At 42.1% G+C, this 17927-nt stretch overlaps 1 protein-coding gene across 1 annotated transcript in view; it reads right to left on the bottom strand.

Annotated features, from left to right (window-relative positions):
* Positions 1-17927, bottom strand: part of b4galnt4a (beta-1,4-N-acetyl-galactosaminyl transferase 4a) — a 162322-nt gene that overhangs the window by 56558 nt on the left and 87837 nt on the right. Inside the window, exons 3-5 of the mRNA XM_085359062.1 lie at positions 14389-14487; positions 2823-2918; positions 1881-1971 (exon numbers count right to left, since the gene is read on the bottom strand). Coding sequence (XP_085215188.1) covers positions 1881-1971; positions 2823-2918; positions 14389-14487 — 286 coding nt within the window. The remainder of the gene's footprint in view (positions 1-1880; positions 1972-2822; positions 2919-14388; positions 14488-17927) is intronic.

Here is a 17927-nt window from a genome sequence, read left to right as displayed (position 1 = left end):
AATTCACCCCAAGGTCAAATCATATAATGGTCATAGAAATTGCAAAATTGCACCTGAACAAACCACAAGGCTTCTGAAGTCCTTGGACAGACAAGACCAGAGTGAAATTGTTTGGCCATAATGCGCAGCACTACATTTGGTGACAACCAAAGCGTACAGCATATCAGCATGAACATAGCATACTAAGTGGGGAGCAGAGGAATGGCGAGGGTACAGCTAAAGTTTGGCTGACATTGGGACATTGGCACAGCAGCAAATCTAAAACTGAATGGCAGAAAAAAGAGAAGGATCAAGGTGTTGCACTGACTCAGTCAAAGTTCAGACCTCAACCTGACTCAAATGCTGTGGCAGGATCTTAAGAGAGCTGTGCATAAATCAGTGCCTGGAAACCCAAATAAACACTGTAAATAAGAGTGGGCCTAAATTCCTCCACACCAATGTGAGCGTCTGATAAATAATTACTTCATGTTGTTGCTGTTAAAGGTGGTTCTGGAAGCTGTTCAGTTACACTCTGCCTAGCCTTTGACACAGTATAATATGCCGTGTGTTACTGCTTATCCGAGGTTGTATTCAAATACTTTTAGAAACTGTCAAGCAGACTCTTTGTTTCATTATTCATTTCATAAAACGACAGAATTAAAAACAAAGAGCACGCTTTCTTTTTCACATTTGGGAAATCAAGTCTGCCGTGTAAAATGATGAATGATGAACACTCGTGAACACAGAATGAAATGTAACTTTAATTCAACTTTAATTTATATATTTTATCTTATTCTTTCCCAGTTAAATTTACCCTTCATTCTAATTTGTGTTGTACAGTTATTTCATTTTTAACCTTCATTTATATTTTATTCCTTCCTAGTTAAATTTACCCTTTTTAATTTTTCATATTTATTTCCTACCTTATTCATAGCCTTTTCCCTTTTTTGTTTTCTTTAGGTCACGAGCAGTTGTCTAAGCATTTCACTACATATCGTACTGTGTATGACTGTGTACGTGACAAATAAAATTTGAATTTGAATTTGTAATAGTGCTAATGTATCGACTCTTTTCTCCTCTTGAGCACAGACTCTTTCGCTACTGCCGCTGCTGGATTCTTGAAGATAATTGTAGAACGGCACCCGTTAACTTTTCGATCTCCAGTGGATTGAAAACCCAGGCTTTGCTCTTTATTTAGTTATTTCGTTATTGTCACGGCGACTTGTGATATTGGTGCTCGACTGATACTGCCCTTTTTTATTCACCACATATGCACTAACCTCAGAGTTGACTTAACTGTGTGATCAGCTGTTTCTGAATAGAGCTTCCCATTTTGGGGTTGCTGCAAACCCAGGTCAGTACGGTGAAACATTCTAATATTTTGCAGGTGGTAGTGTTCACTATAATAAAACTAGTTTGTTACTACACTATTGCAATATTTAGGAATTCTCAAACTACATGTTAAATTGCCACATTATTCATATTTTAAATTTGGTTGCAAAACATAATTGAGAAACGACGTGCAGGCTGTCACCGAGAAGATAATATGACCTTTAAGCCATCAGCAACGGAGAGTGATACCCCAAGTGAAAGCTACATGAGGGGCTGAAATGAATGGTAATCTAATTAATAACTTCATATTCTGCAATTTGTGTAAGGGCACTTGGGCATTAGAGCTTTCAGTTCCCATAGCAACTGGGGTTGAGGGTAAGGCCATGAGGGAACTGCAATGAGATTTAGCTGTGAGACTTCTGGCATTCAGCCCTAATAAAAATGTGAATATCCACTACATTAGTGGCTCCAAAGTGCTTGGATTAAGAGGGCTGTGGAAAATGTCTACTCTTTCAAATGTGCAAATGCTTCCTCAGATTGGTGACTTACTAATAGAAAAAGCTAGTTACCGTCTCTGTAAGGGTGAAGGTAGCCAAATATTCTCAAGCCGTAGTTCTTCCACTTTGGAGCCACTGCCAGTTTCTTCACTGTTGTCCTGGCCTGTAGTAAGAAAGAGGGAAAAATATTGCAACTTTAATAGCAGCAAGTTAAACACTATCTCATGTTAAGTCACAGTGAAACATTCAGTTCAAAAACACACAATGAAGCATAAAGCAAACCTCTGACCCACTTGTTCAAGTCTGCCACTTGATATAAGGACAATGAAGACTAACAGACGAGATACCGTAATAAAAGAGCCTGCTTTAATTAAACATAAAGCTAGCATGCTCACAGATCATAGTGAGCATGCTAGCTTTTTACCTGGAAATTATTGCCATACAGTATCAGTCCCATCATACAATTTTATGCATGTGGCCATTTTTTGCCATTTTTGATCTTTTTGAGACATCTGAAACTGCTGTAAGTTTTGCCAGTGATGCTGTTAAACTAAATAGGTTAGCAATTAATTATTTAGAATGATATTATCAGATTAATGTTGCTGAGCCTTTGCAGACTCAGAAGGATGTAAAACACAGTGATTTCAGCTACCAGTGAGGCGCGCTCCACTGCTAAAAGCTACTGATTTTATGACAATGATGATTCACTGTTTCACAGGTTGATTTGCACATGCACCAAACACCTCAGCTAGGAGCAGCTGATGAAATGTACTTGTGGCAGTTGTCAATTTCAGTCAGCAAATCAATAGGTACAAATGAAAAGCCTGCTGTCTGAGACTAAGAGCCATTTTCCAAAATAAATAAATGAATAAAAATTCTGCTGGTAAATATGACACAGACACAGCTAGCTGCATATGTGACTTGTGCGAGCAGGGAGACTGACAGGCATGTACAACCAGTCAATACTATGTGCCTTTAGTGTTAATGCATGAAAATGCGCACTGCTGTACTTACATGAGGATAGAGAGGGAAGTGCAAGTTCTTTCTCAGCTGGGCTACAGAGGAGCCGCACCAGTCCTCAAACACGTGAAGGTTAGCCTGGCCCTTATACTGTCAACACACAATCACACACGCACAGAGGACACAGGTCAATGCACACACTAACAGCGGCATCATACGTGCTGTTAAACAGGAGATATGCTTCAGTGCTTCAGAGCTGCCATCCTGCCTAGAACGAGCTGGAATATGTGCAATTTCCTCCATGTTGCAGGAAAAATCAAATCTCTTTGAAACACGCGACTGCGGAGTGAGGTTAGAAATGTTGTGAATAGCAGAAGAACTCAACAGGAGTATCGGGGGAGTGTGAACTGAGAATGTCTGGAGCAGTTTGTCAAAGCTCATCCCCTGCCCATAGTATGACATTTGTCTGAATTACACAGGGAAATCACAGGACACAGCAAGGACAGATGGTGAAACCAGTCTGCTTTGGGGCACAGTCTCCTCTCTCGTGCACTCTCTCTCGTTCATCACACACACACACACAAGTCTGCTCGTATTGGAGTGGGGATGACTCTCCATGGACTTGTGTGTCAAACTTACAGTGCTATGGAAATTATGTGCTTTGGGTCACGCAATGTTTGAAAAGAGAGAAAAACTCTACAGAGTGAAACAATGAAGAGTGTAATTCTTAATATCTTCACTACACACTCTGATGCGCTGTTGCACATTAGCACATAACCTCAACTCAGTTTAACGTCAAGCTCTAGGAGCACAGTGGAAAAAAATGTTTATACTTGATGGTCTCGAACTGTACCAATATACTATACCACATACTGTACACACATATGGTATCCTTTCAACGTGTGACAGCAGTCTCAGCAGGTTGCCACTGTAATGCTGCCACAGATATTTACAACATCACAGAGTACTTGAGCAGCAAAGCTGACTCTCTCCAATTGACTATGAAAAACGGCACAGCGAGGTTCCCCCGGTTGGATCAAAGGGAAAGATGCTTCAATACTTTGGCTCCATTTCATTCGTTAAAGGTAACCTTTTTGTGCGTAGAGTAGGTGCTGGCTGTGTAGTCAACAAGAAGTGAGCTGTCAAATCAAGAAACTAGAGGAGTGGCAGTGACCTCATGTAAATAAAACACAATCCTCTCATTAGAGAGATTAGAGGAATGGGATATGGAAGGTGAGCAAATGTCTCTCTGACTGCTACTCTAAAGGACAAACATGTTGGTGGAGGGTGTTGTGCTCCTTCAGTATGACACAGGTATTCGAACAGATGGCATGACCTGCGTGGTCCCCGTTTCTCTCCACACTCTGCATGGTCAACTAAACGTCCAGGACAATGACAGCAACATGGCAATTACAGTCCATGAATAAACCATGGGATGACTTTGTTTTGAAAACATGTCATTCCCAAACAGTGGGATGCCTGATTTAAGCTCACATATTTTTATTTATTTATTTTTTGGTAAATGTTCCTTTTAAAATTAAAGCAGAAAGAGACAGTTGAAAGGCTGACAGATTTAAATCTGAAAAAAGAAATGAATGAAGAAAATGGATGAGACTGTCTGATGTTTAAAAAAAAGGGGGGTGGGGGAGTGACAGATAGAGATGGGGAGGCACAGTGAGGTTAGAAGGATTTAGCAGATGGGGACTAGTCCCTGTGTAAATATGCCTTATATAAAGCTTTTAATAGATTTCCTGTGGGTTTTAAAAGACCTTTTTTGGCCTGACCTGCTCCCCCCCCCCCCTCTCTCCTTGTCAAATAGCAATAAGCGGACAGCTTTAAAAGTCTCTAATTATTCACACAAACATATCCCTGTGTGGCCCTGGAGAGGCCGTGGGCTGTAAAGTAAAGGCTTTTTACTGTGGGGGGGAGGGGTCCACTTGTGTATAACTGGCTCTGTTTTGTGGGTGACAGGGAAGCAAGAGCTCTGTCTGTGCTCTGGCCTTAACATGATGCTGGATACGGAGTCAGGGAAAAGGGAAGTTGTCTTTCTCCAACGACTCTAACTTAAACTCAATCATTTTTCTCTGAGTGTTGCTTCAGGCCTCCCCTCCCTCTCTCAGGCTTCAGTCCCACTATCCCTAAAGTTGTTTCTTCTTCCCTCTGACCTCTCCACCCTTCTATCTCTGTCTTTGTTCTGCCAAATGCTGTCAGTGTCTCGACTCTCATTCTTTAGTTTCCCTGAGCTCAGCTGTTGGCTGTCACTCCGCCACACTGTCTCACTCCATCTTCTTTTTGCCTCTCTTCTCGTTCCTCGTTCTGCAGCGAGCGATAAAATCATACTCACATTATTTGTTGGTGTATTGACAATGATACTGCCTGTCTGTGTTTTTCTTGTTTTGTGCTTTTTACACGATGGGTATAATATAGGAATGTAGAGATTGTGTCATTTCAGATGACAGCTAACTTTCTTTTATAGCTAACATTTATATTCAGTAACTGGCTAAAGACGAGACAGAATGACTGCTGCTCTTTCTTACTTTGCTGTTTTACTTCCATTTATGTAGCTGTTATTGTTTAATCCAAAATCACACTTTTAGCAATCAAGTAAACAGCCATGGGCACTCTCAGGAAGGATTGTTTCTTCTACTTGAACTAACTAAATATTAAATTACCTCTGTCCATCACAATCATTCTTCTGCATCTGTATTTTATCAGAAGTAAGTCCAAAGTGGCTATGTGCTGGGCTACTTGTTGGGACTTATAGACTTCATATATTTAGTAGTAGGTATGGCGTCTGCTTAAATTGCTAAATACACCATCTATCCATCCATCCACTTCCGCTTATCCTTTTTCAGGGTCGCGGGGGTGCTGGAGCCTATCCCAGCTGTCTTAGGGCGAGAGGCGGGGTACACCCTGGACAGGTCGCCAGTCTGTGGCAGAGCTAACACATAGACAGAGACAACCATTCGTGCTCACATTCACTCCTGCACTCACAACTATGGGCAATTTAGAGTTCCCAATTAACCTATCCTCACTAACTGCATGTCTTTGTACTGTGGGAGGAAGCTGGAGTACCCGGGGAGAACCCACGCAAACACAGGGAGAACATGCAAACTCCACACAGGAAGACGCTGGCCTGATGGTGGAATTGAACTCAGGACCTTCTTGCTGTTTACACTAGAAAATATATTCATATTCTTAGAAAAAACTATTATTAGCGACTTGTGTTTATACGCTGCTCTCAAGACAAAGCTGCGTTTGGTTCATTTTAAGATAAATTTCTCTACTTTTATCCTATTACGCGTGACTGTAAGTTCAACATAAATGCAACATGTTGACATGGAAAGCAACATGTAAATATGAACAACCTACAAATCTGCTCTCCTCTACTATCATGTTATACCAATGGACTGATACATATTTCAACTGTCTACATTAAATGAAAAATATGGCAAAACATATAGCATATAAACAGCAGTAATACACTGAAAGCATACGTCCGTAATTCTTAAAGTTTTAACAGTCAGTTGTGTTTAAACGCAACCTGTGCCCAGTCATCCTCTTAAATGTAAATGTAGGTATAATCTTGTCCATTAGTTTCTCTTGTTTGAATTCATTTCTTCTTCCCTGTTCATCCACACCCTGCTTAATCTCAAACTATTCCAGATATTGTACAAACACCTGGCCCACCATATGTGACAAAAAAGCCCAAAAACAAAAACAAAACAACATTACCTCTTTTGCAATGATCTGCAATTATATTCAACTTCTTTTCTCCTCATCAAGTTCCAACTATGAACAAACAAAATCTACTTTAATTGTCCATAATGAATAGATCATTCAGATATAGAAGTGTGGCACAGAGCGACTTCAACTTACTTACAAAAGTATCTGCTGATGATAAAGAGCGCTTTGCAAAAACACTTATGTTAGAGAACTGCATTAAGCTGGAAAGCGCTACAAAGTAATCAGAGAGTTACGATATTTAATCACTTCACACTGATGATTGTCTAGAAATTGTGGACAATTAAAAGGAGACAATTTTGTTCTGTTATTACTCTCCTTAAGTGGGCACCCAGCTAGGATGGTACCAAAGGCACAATGTAGAATGCTCAATGAGGCGAAGAAAAATCCCAGAGTAACAGCTAAAGGCTCAGAGAAATCACTACAGATGGTAACGTTATGCTCATGAGAATAGAGATGTGGAGAAAGAGTTGGTGTGCTGGTGCCTTTGGGCCTAGACAGCTTGCCGTCATCGGGTTTATCAAAGGGTCTTACAGTGGGGCAGCTAAAACTAAGTAGGAGATTGTCACGGCAAGTGAGATGAGCCGTGTGGAAAATAAAGGAGGATCCAAATGCAGGCAGTCGTGAAGGTGTAAAGGTGGTTTATTAAACACAAAAAGGAAAAGGACAAACGGCGAACGGAGCAATGACTAACTAGACTGGGAACAAACTAACTACAGAACACGAACCTGAACATGAGCAGAAACACTTGGCGGTTGACAGCAGGGAAACACACAGATGACGCAGGGTGGAATACACAGACGGACCAGCAACAACAATGACGGAAGACATGACTTAAATACACAGAGAACCACAGGGGAATTACACACAGGTGGTGGACACAGCTGGGAATAATCAACAAGACGAGACAAAGGTAAAACCGAACACACTCACATGAGACCCAGACCTTCACAATAAAACAGGAAATGAGAACACCACACCAAGACGCAGACCTGACACTGAGAGACAGACAGGAAACGACATATGAAACTAAACCCACATCGTAAACCCAGATAAACAGAAACATGGAACTCTAATAATAGAAATCATAATCATCACCATAACACAACAAGAGAACAAGAACATAATCCCTGATGCAAACTTAAATCAAAACACAATAAACTCAAAATACTGGGTCCAACGGACCCAGAACCGTGACAGAGATGGAGCAAGCAAATGACCCTTTTAAACATTAAAGTAAATGTATTACAGAGTGGTTCAAACAAATAATAATAACAATAATCTAGAGTGGCCCAGCCCTAAAAATGATTCCAAACATCCATATATGACCTGCATTTGTTGGAAATGCTTCTCCAAAGTAATTTATGGCATCTGTCAAACATGAGGAGCAAACTAAAAGAACAAGAAAAAGTACAAGAAAAGCTACCCGATTAAGAAGGGCATTTAATCTAAAGCATCAAATACTGTATAGTACACTACTCTTATCACACCACACATTTCCCCCAGAAAGCTACATACATTCTGCGAGCGTGTCTTTCACCATATCTCCTCTCTCTCATCCATCTGGCTGAACCATCAACCCAGCAAACAAATAAAACTTTCTCTTTTTTCCATCTCTCTTCTCCGCGAGGCTCTCCCTTTCTCAAAATCTGGTGCAGCCTTCTGCGCTTCCCACTGGCAGCAAAGCACTGACAAATGGCTGCTCAGTGTACCCACTGACGAGCTTTCACACCAACTGACACTATTAATCCCTATTGGGTAAGAAAAGTGAGACATGATGTTCCTATCAAGGGCAGATTGGGGTATATACAAAGCCACTTTGCTTGCTCGCATGGGACATGCAGGACAGAAGGCATTAAAACTCAGTGTTGATACATCACAACACTGTACTATATGTAAGTGTTGAATAAATAGGGAATAATTGAACATGCACTGTAATTCTATGAACATTTAGTCTCTCCCTCTCCTGTCTCACCTTCCTCTTTCCATTAGTAATTTAGGAAAGAAAAGAAAGTGGGATAAGAACGAAGGTACAGTGAGGGGAAGAAGCACTATATGGACACAGATAATGAGAACTCATTTCACACAGTGAGAGCAAATAAAAAAATGGAAGACACGGTTTATATGATCTAGATCCCAGCCACATCAACTACTGTAATGAGGGTTTGTATAATCTTCCATCTGTCCTACAATTACATATCTTCAGTAATGCCAAAGATGTAACATGAGGGGGATGGATAGGCTGCAGTAGATATGTCAAACTGAGGAACATGAGACAGGGTACGACGAACGAGCAGCATTTTTTCTTATCTCAAACTCTTACATTTAAATGGCAGATAAGAGAAATCACAGTCATTCACCAGTTGGCATTTTGAATAGACCGAGGAAAAAAACAGACAAAATCAATAGTGAGAGGGAGACAAATATCAGACGTCTTCTCCTGCATCTTCACCTCATATTACTGAGGTATGAGGAGAGGATCGAAGAGCAGACAAAGATCTGATTTGTCCTGCAGTCTTGTCACTCCATGTGTTTCTGTGCGAAGAGACAGCTGTGATGACTGCTTCCATATGAATCATGTGTCTGTGTTGTGCCACAATATCTTCCTCACTTCCCTCGAGTGGCAAATAATAGGCTGTCAAAATCTGTTTCACCAAAAGTACAGACATAAAGATACTTTCAGCTCCACCAAGAGCCAAAAGGCCAGACGCTTTAGTCAGTCAGTCAACTTGGAGACTGTCATCCTCCACCTGTCCTCCTCAGTGCACTAGAATTTAAACCAAGCTTAATGCTTTAATACGACGAAGTTAAATCTCTGCTCCCTGTGGCTTTTAAAATATCAGTGACATGTAAAAAAACATGAAAGTTCCTCTGATATCAACTTCTACAATGGCTTAGCAGACTATTAATCCTTCTTACCATCACTTTCTTTCTGCGTGTGACTAAATAAAATTGTTTAAGAAGCTCAAATTCTCCCTAGATACATGTCAGCTTTGCTGCAAATGACTGTTTATCCATTCTTGTCTGGCTAGTGCTTGACTGCTAAAAAGTGGGGCAATTTACTTTCTTATCTATGTCCCATGTCAGTGCATTTAAAGTGCCAATGTCACCTTTGAACGAGCAAGCACGCTCGGCCAAAGATCCTCATCAAGTCAGCAGCGTTTACCTGTTGCAAGCCACACAGTTGTAAATGTATTAAAAGTGATGAAAGTGCCTTTTTTTCTGTCTAAGTTGTTGTTGTTTTTTCATTTTGCAACTGAATTTATGTGCATGTGGTTTAGGACTGCTTCTGAATGTCCATGTGACCTCTGCCAGTCTGTGACGGCAGGCATATGGCACCACTCTACCTCTGCCAGTATGAGTCTACGCCTTTGACAGTGCCAGCTCAGTGGCCCCACAGACCTCTACCATTTTGGCTGTGCACCAAGAAAACAAGTTAATGTTGGTAATTAGGACAGAAAGCTAGTGAAGAGAGCGGAGGAAGAGCTGCCGCGCTGCATGGTTTCTGACAAACTTGGCTTAGGCCTGACATAGCAGAGATAAGAAAGGATTTTTGAGTGTTGAACTTCCAAGAAATTCTTGAAATATTTGATAGAATTATGCAGGATTTCCAGAAAACTCACTGATACTAAATGACAGGGTGCTTTAAGAGTAGGCTGGAAATCAGTCAAAGAAATGCCATGTCGACGTTTAGCTTGCGGCCATATTATCTACCTCGGGAGTTCAGTCATGTGATCTGTGTGTGTGTTTACATCCCTCCGAGGGCCGACACAGCAGCTGCCTGTGAGAAAATACACACAGTCACAGCAAGACTTCAGACACAAAACCCCGAGGCTTTCATTATTATATCTGGAGACTTTAACCATGCCACACTGGACTCTACTCTGGCTGCTTTTCACCAGTTTGTGAATTGTCCCACAAGGAGCAACAGGACAATTGACCTACTGTATGCTAATGTGAGAGATGCATACAGAGCCACCCCCCTCCCCCCACTAGGGAAGTCAGACCACAACCTGGTTTACCTACAGCCACAATACACACCCCTCGTCCAAAGGCAGCCTGTCACAACGCGCTCCATCCGGAGATGGACCCCAGAAAAGGAGGATGCTCTGAGAGACTGCTATGACACCACAGACTGGGATGTGCTCCTGAGCCCACATGGTGAGGACATAGAGGGGGTGACACACTGTCTTACAGACTACCTCAACTTTTGTGTGGACACAGTCGCCCCTGCTAAGACGGTACGGTGTTATCCTAATAACAAACCGTGGGTAACACAGGAAGTCAAAGCTGTCCTCAACATGAAGAAGAAGGCTTTCAGGAGCAAAGTGAAGGAGGAGATGAAAGCAGCACAGCGGGAGGTGAAACGCTGCCTGAGGGAAGCAAAGGACACCTACAGGAGGAAGGTGGAGCAGAAGTTGGAGAGGAACAATATGAGGGAGGTCTGGAATGGTGTGAAAACCATCACAGGCCACAACACCAAGAAAAGCACAGTGGGGGGGACTGTGGAGAAGGCAAACGAACTCAACAACTTCTTCAACAGGTTTGACCAGCCCACAACCCCCCCACCCTCACCCTCACCTTCACTACAGAGTCCTCTCCCCACTCTCCTGCCTCCCTCGCTTCCCCCCCTTCCTGACACCATGACACCCCCCTCCTCCAATCCCTCTCTCAGCAGCAAGACATCTCCCCCCCTCCCCTCCTCCCAAACATCTCCCAGTGTCACAGTGGATCAGGTCAGGAGGCAACTGAGGAAGCTTCGCCCCAGAAAGGCAGCAGGCCCAGACAAGGTGTGTCCTAGGATGCTTAAGGCGTGTGCTGCTGAACTTGGGGAGCCGCTACAACGAGTCTTCAACCTCAGTCTGCGACTGGGGAGAGTGCCCGCCCTATGGAAGACATCCTGCATCGTCCCGGTCCCCAAAAGGAACCGGCCCAATGAGCTGAATGACTTCCGACCAGTGGCACTGACGTCACATCTTATGAAGACTCTAGAGCGGCTCTTCCTCAACTTCCTCCGACCACAGGTACAACATGCCCAGGACCCACTACAGTTTGCATACAAGGCGGGTGTCGGAGTGGAGGATGCCATCCTGTACCTCCTACACAGAGCCCACTCACACCTGGATGGGGGAAAAGGCACGGTCAGGATCCTGTTTCTTGACTTTTCCAGTGCCTTTAATACCATCCGGCCCTGTATGCTTCAGGAAAAACTGAACAGGATGGAGGTGGACCCCTGCCTGGTGGCTTGGATCTCCGACTACCTCACCGACAGACCACAGTACGTCAGGCTGAAGGACATCACATCTGACACAGTGGTCAGCAGCACAGGAGCACCACAGGGAACTGTGCTGTCCCCTCTTCTCTTCACCCTGTACACCTCTGACTTCTGCTACAACTCTGAACTATGCCATATTCAGAAGTTTGCAGATGACACGGCCATCATGGGGTGTATCTGGGATGATCAGGAAGAGGAGTACAGAAGTCTGGTGAGGAACTTTGTCGCATGGAGTCACACAAACCACCTGCAACTCAACACCTCAAAGACTAAGGAACTGGTTGTGGACTTCGGGAGGTCCAGAGAAGGTCCACTACCGGTTCAGATAGAGGGGGAGGAGGTGGAGGTGGTCAACAAGTACAAGTACCTCGGGCTGTGGGTGGACAATAAACTGGACTGGTCATGCAACACAGAGCACCTGTATAAAAAAGCCCAAAGCCGACTGTACTTCCTCAGGAGGCTGAGGTCTTTTAACATCTGCAGGAAGCTCCTGAGGATGTTTTACCAGTCGGTGGTTGCTGGAGTACTTTTCTATGCTGTGGTGTGCTGGGGGAGCAGCACAGCAAAGAGGGACTCATCCAGGCTGGAGAAACTGATCAGGAAGGCTGGCTCTGTGGTCGGCATGAAGCTGGACACTCTGGTGACAGTGGCAGAGAAAAGGACATTAAAGAAACTGATGGACATTATGGACAATGCTGGGCATCCTCTGCACACGGCCATAAACAATCAGAAGAGTCTGTTCAGTGACAGGTTGCTTCTCCCCAAGACAAGAACTAACAGACTTAAAAACTCCTTTGTCCCACACGCCATCAAACTGTTTAACTCCTCTCTGGAGGGGAGAGGGAGGGGAAACAGGAGGACAAAGGAGGGAACAACTAAGCTGTAGTGCCTCTTCACCTCACTGTACAATACCTTGTGCAATACTTTTTGTAAATAGTCAACAGTGCAATAGACTCAATACTTGAAATGTGCAATTCACTTGTATTTTTATTTTTTATTCCTATTTATTCTATTTATCCCCTTTGTATATTTTATTTATATTTGTCTCTGTATTTATATATGTGTGTGTGTGTGTGTGTGTGTGTGTGTGTATATATATATATATATATAACAATTCTGTAACTGTAACTTCGGTCGTTGCTGTGCTTTTTGGAAGTCGAATTTCCCAGAGGAACCCACCCGAGGGATTAATAAAGTTCTATCTTATCTTATCTTATCTTATCTTAAAAGGGAGCTTTGACGCTAGTCATGTCTAATGTAAGATGTTGTGGGTGTGGATGTTGCAAAATTTATTTTCCTTCTGCGGCTGCTTTGCTTTTTCATTCCACACCATGAATAAGAAAATATGTTTGGTCAATGAAATCACTTACATGTTTGTGAATGCAAAAACATATCCTGTGATCTGCAAAATGATAAAACACAAGGCACAGGAGGAAAAAATAGAACATAATAAAGCTTCTTGCTATGATCAACCCTTGAAATCTATTTAGATTTGTGCAATTAGTCTACATGGTCCAGTATCAGACTGCCTACTTGGCTGTGGTCCTAGCTTGGCTGTTTCATATCAATGTGACTCCTCATTTTCTAAGTAGCACCGTTTTAAATTATGCCAAAACCATCACCACATTTAGATGCAGCCCCTCGCTATTCAGACAACAGATGTTTGCAGGGTATATTAAATCAGAAAAGCAGACATCATCCACATATGACTGCTTTAAAAGCCAAATGAGAGTGTTTGGCTGTTTTGTTGCTGAGAGAAGTCATGACGGCAAAGATAAGCTAACCTGAGACCAGCTCAGGAGAGTCTGCTGAAATAATGCAGTTACTATAACAATATTAGGCCCATACTGCACTCAGCACTGCTTTAATCTTGCCTTGGACAAAAGATTACATGCATAAAGCTTTATGGAAGCAGCGAGAAGTCAGAGTAAAAGGCAGAGAACCTACGTGAACTGCCCACTGTGTGCTGGAAGATCATGCTGGTTTGAAGCAAAGACTTTGTAGTTAAACTTTACCCCACTTGGAAAATTACAAATTCAACACATGTCCCAGGCTACAGACACACATACATACATGCACAAAGCTATAATTAAACCCTGCTGAACAGATTACACTTCCACAGCTGCTTTCTCTATCAATAATCCACTGCTTAATACGCCTGTCTGCTGCTCCTGTTGTTACAGCAGGTGTGTCAACTACACACAAAAGACAGCAAAATCACATCACTTCAGCCATGCATGGCTTGAAATGTAATCATTATTTTGGATCAAATATTTTCATCCTGACACAATAATTTATCCTAATAATGATAAATTGCAGTTTGATGTTTCAATAATGCCACCAGAAATTGGCTGGATCTCTGTTTGACCTCAAATACCAACTGCAGTTGAAAGGACAACTGATAGAAAATGAGGAAGATATTCACACTAAGTGGCCTTGCCAAATTGAGTGGATTAATTACACAAACAGCAAAACAACCGAGGAATCACAATAGCTCTGTCTGCGAGATGCAAGAAAGGCTTTAAATTGAAGATGAATAAGTGATATGTGCAAAAGGAGAAATCACATCAAATAAAAAGGAGGGCAAATTATTTGTACTACCTCTGGTTTCCAGGGTAATTTCTTGGTGTGCTGGCTGAGGAACTTCCGAATACGGGCGTGATCTCTGCCGTCAGCCCCTGCTGTCATTGGCTCGTCATCCTTGAAAAACATACAAAAGAAAAAACAGCACTTTTAAAAATCAGTTACCATAAACCAACACCGATAAAAGGAGTCGACTAATGGCGGTCATGGATCTCAGTGGTTAGACTAAGGCCTTACATTCATGAAAGCACAAATCCATTCACCCATTCACCCATTCATCCATCCATCGATTACTGAGGTAATCTGACTCTCCAGAGGCTGCATATAACTGATATAGGAAATGAAAACACATACTGTACATCGTGAAATAACAGGAAACATCTTTATTTCCCTTCTGTTAAAACCTTGTGTAAATGCCTCCGTACTATTCATGCCTAATCCAGCATTTTGAATTGCCAAAGCCCTAATGTCCAACATACTCCAGTTATTCACCCTGCGGCCAAGATTTTTCCTCCAGGGGACTAAGCCTCGTGCTCCAGCCAGAGCACTGCAGGGCTCTTTCTCTGTGGTCTGCTAAGAGGCATGTACATGCTAATGCTGCGCTGTGACGGGTGGGACAGAGCAGAGAGGAGAGCAAGTTCTCAGCCAGCTATGAGGAGATAAAAGGCTGTGTGCCTCCCAGAGGAGGAACAAAGTCGCAGAGCTGTTAAATGAGTGGCAAAGCATCCTCCATTTAGCAGAGATGTCAAAAGAGGCACACCTCCACTGAGAAAAGCTGGAGAGGTTTTCAGCACCCCTGAAATGAGGGGCTTTTGTCGAGAAGGCGCTAGTGTTTGCAAAAGATTCAGGGGAGGAGAAAAAAAAAGATTTTTTTTTTTTTTTTTTTTTTAGAGTGGAGGAAGCAAAGAGCCAGAGCTGTCAGATGCCAAGCCTTTGATTACTTTTTTAACTTCCAAGGGAGAGAGATGAAGGAGGGCAGGGAAAATAATGATGAAGAAATGTGACAACAGGCTCCCCTCCTGTCTGTCACCAGAGGAGCGTAAAGTACCTGCTGTTTGTGGGTACCAAAAGACTCACAAACAGACTTAGTTCTGTTGCATTTGTGCATGGCGTGCACACACACACACACACACACACACACACACACACACACACACACACCAACTCAACTAAGGACAAAACATTTATATTGCATCAGCTGGTGTCTCATATAAATCAAAAACAACAGGAACACAAAAAGTATGAGAAAGGACTCAGCGGTCAGTCTGATGAATCAAGAGCTGTTTGAACACTAGCAAACTAAATCCCAGTGCCTGAAGCAAAAATATTTTTTGACACATTCGCTGGAAAGCTTACATGACGCTGAATCTCAAATATTTTTGCTGTTTCACAGCCTTCAACAGCAGATTAAGTTTTGTTAGTAGAACTTTAGTTATGAACCAATAACTGAAAACCTCGCTAATTAAAAGCCCCTTGCTCAGTTTTTAATGAATCCACAGTTAGACTTTTTAAACAGGCTCATCTTTAAATATTAATTTCCACAAAGCTCCATACTTTGACCAGTTTTCTTTCTAATATTACTAGGCATTTATTATGATTATTATTGAGATCCACTCATCCTTCTTTATGTTTGAGGTGTTGTTTATCTCAGCATAAAAGCTGCAAATCTCGGTAGTCTTATAGTAAAGTTTAGACCTTGGGTCGTCTCGGTGACATTGCTTATTATATGCAAACCAAGAGTCTCTTGTTCCTGACAAGTCAGCTTTAACCGTTTACAGGTGGGAGCGATGTTTGAATGATGATTAAAGACAATTCGTGTACAACACATTAGAGATTTTGTAGTGCGTGGTTACTGATTCTAATTTAAAGAGCTAATGTTTTAGAAATAACTTGAAAGAACAGACTTTACTTCTTCACTGTGGACAGTAATTCACAGGGACACAACTCAGTAAACTGCTGCCTCAGCGTGATCTAACTCAAAGTCTGCTTATCGATGCAATACTAAAAGGTACAGTTAACTCATTGACCCGAGGCTGCGCTGCATTCTTCATGAGCTGTATCTCCTTTTTCCCCCACTATAGTGTGTATTGACTTTCCACTTTGACAAGTTGTTGCTATTACTTACAATGCACAAATACTCACAAAGACTCATTATTTCAGACTTACAAATCTCATTGTTTGCTGGCACAGGGCCCAGAACCATGTTAACATGTTTTACTGATAATTAATGTTGATACTAACTGGGGCCTGTCAGATGACATTATATATTAGAAGTTGCATCAAGGCAAAACAGGAAATATCAATCACACTGATGAGGCTGCCTATTTATCATATGTTTACAACGCTATTTACCTTTTTGACTTTTACTCAAATGGAATAACAAATGATCTATTACACAGCGCACACAGATCTGCTGTGGGAGGAATGAATCAGGGACATAAGGAGTTGAGTGATAGAACCGATCAGAGAGATTTTATCACTGAAATCCATCCATCTCGACTGTCAAAACCCTCGCTTTTGTGGGTGCTTGCCTCCCAGCTGTTTCCTTCCAGGCTCCACATGTTCAGAGAGCGAAATTCAAATGGATGACCTTGCTGATCCTAGGCTTGGAAAACAGCTGGGAACAGTGTCCTGGAATACCAATGAGCTTAATTAATCTGCTTTGCTAAACACAAACAAGCACCAGCATCTGCAAAAATCGGTATCGCAGAGAACGGGAAAGAGGGGCAGGGAAGTGGGGCTCATCTCACAAATCTTTTTTTTCCCCCTCCACCATCTATTACCAGCCAACTAAGACAGATTCCACAAGTCCACAAATCCTAATTTCCAACCACGTGAGACTTGATAACCACAGTGGACTAATTGCAATAAATTAACTTCTTTATTCATATTAACTGCCCCACAGGTATACAGTATGTTAATTAGCCCTAACATAATAGTAATAATTCTTCCGATTTTGCATGTTGTAGTTTCAGTGAATCAGCAGTGGCTCCTGGTAACTGATTGATCTAATTAAAATATGGAAATAGATGCAAAGACACTGGGATATGACAAGTGACTAATCACAAATTATGCATCATTTATAATAATGACAAAAACTATTTTGGGGGAATAAGAGAAAAGTAAGAGAAGTGAAGTAAGTAAAGAGAAAATGAGAATCAATAAGCAAGATAACACGGGACAAATGAAAGGTGATGAACACAAAAGAGGTCAAATATTATCAGTGGCACAATAAAGAGGAACAGGAACAACTGAGAGAAGTTTGATAACAGTGCACGGTATGTTTAGGAAGTCTAGTCCTCAGAAATCTCTCCGGCACAGCCAATGTCTGCAGTGAATGTAGACTGCCAGAATCCCCTTTACTGAACAGACCAAACAGACCACTGTCTGCTTCGTTTCTGAGGAGTACCAGATAGCTCTGTGCAGCATTACACACTCACCAGCACCGGTGATCTGTATGTGATGTGACTACAGCTGAAGAGATGGATTTTCAGTTCGCAACTTTCTGGACACACCGGGATCCATAAATTTACTGTTTCTTTCTAGCACAGTTAAAC

This window comes from Diplotaxodon limnothrissa, linkage group LG7 (genome assembly GCF_057381915.1).
Source record: "Diplotaxodon limnothrissa isolate DT_005_m linkage group LG7, D_limnothrissa_male_GT1.1, whole genome shotgun sequence".
In the NCBI taxonomy this organism is placed as follows: domain Eukaryota; kingdom Metazoa; phylum Chordata; class Actinopteri; order Cichliformes; family Cichlidae; genus Diplotaxodon; species Diplotaxodon limnothrissa.
The sequence above is the reverse complement of the archived record's forward strand: the minus strand, read 5'-3'. Positions and strand labels throughout refer to the sequence as shown.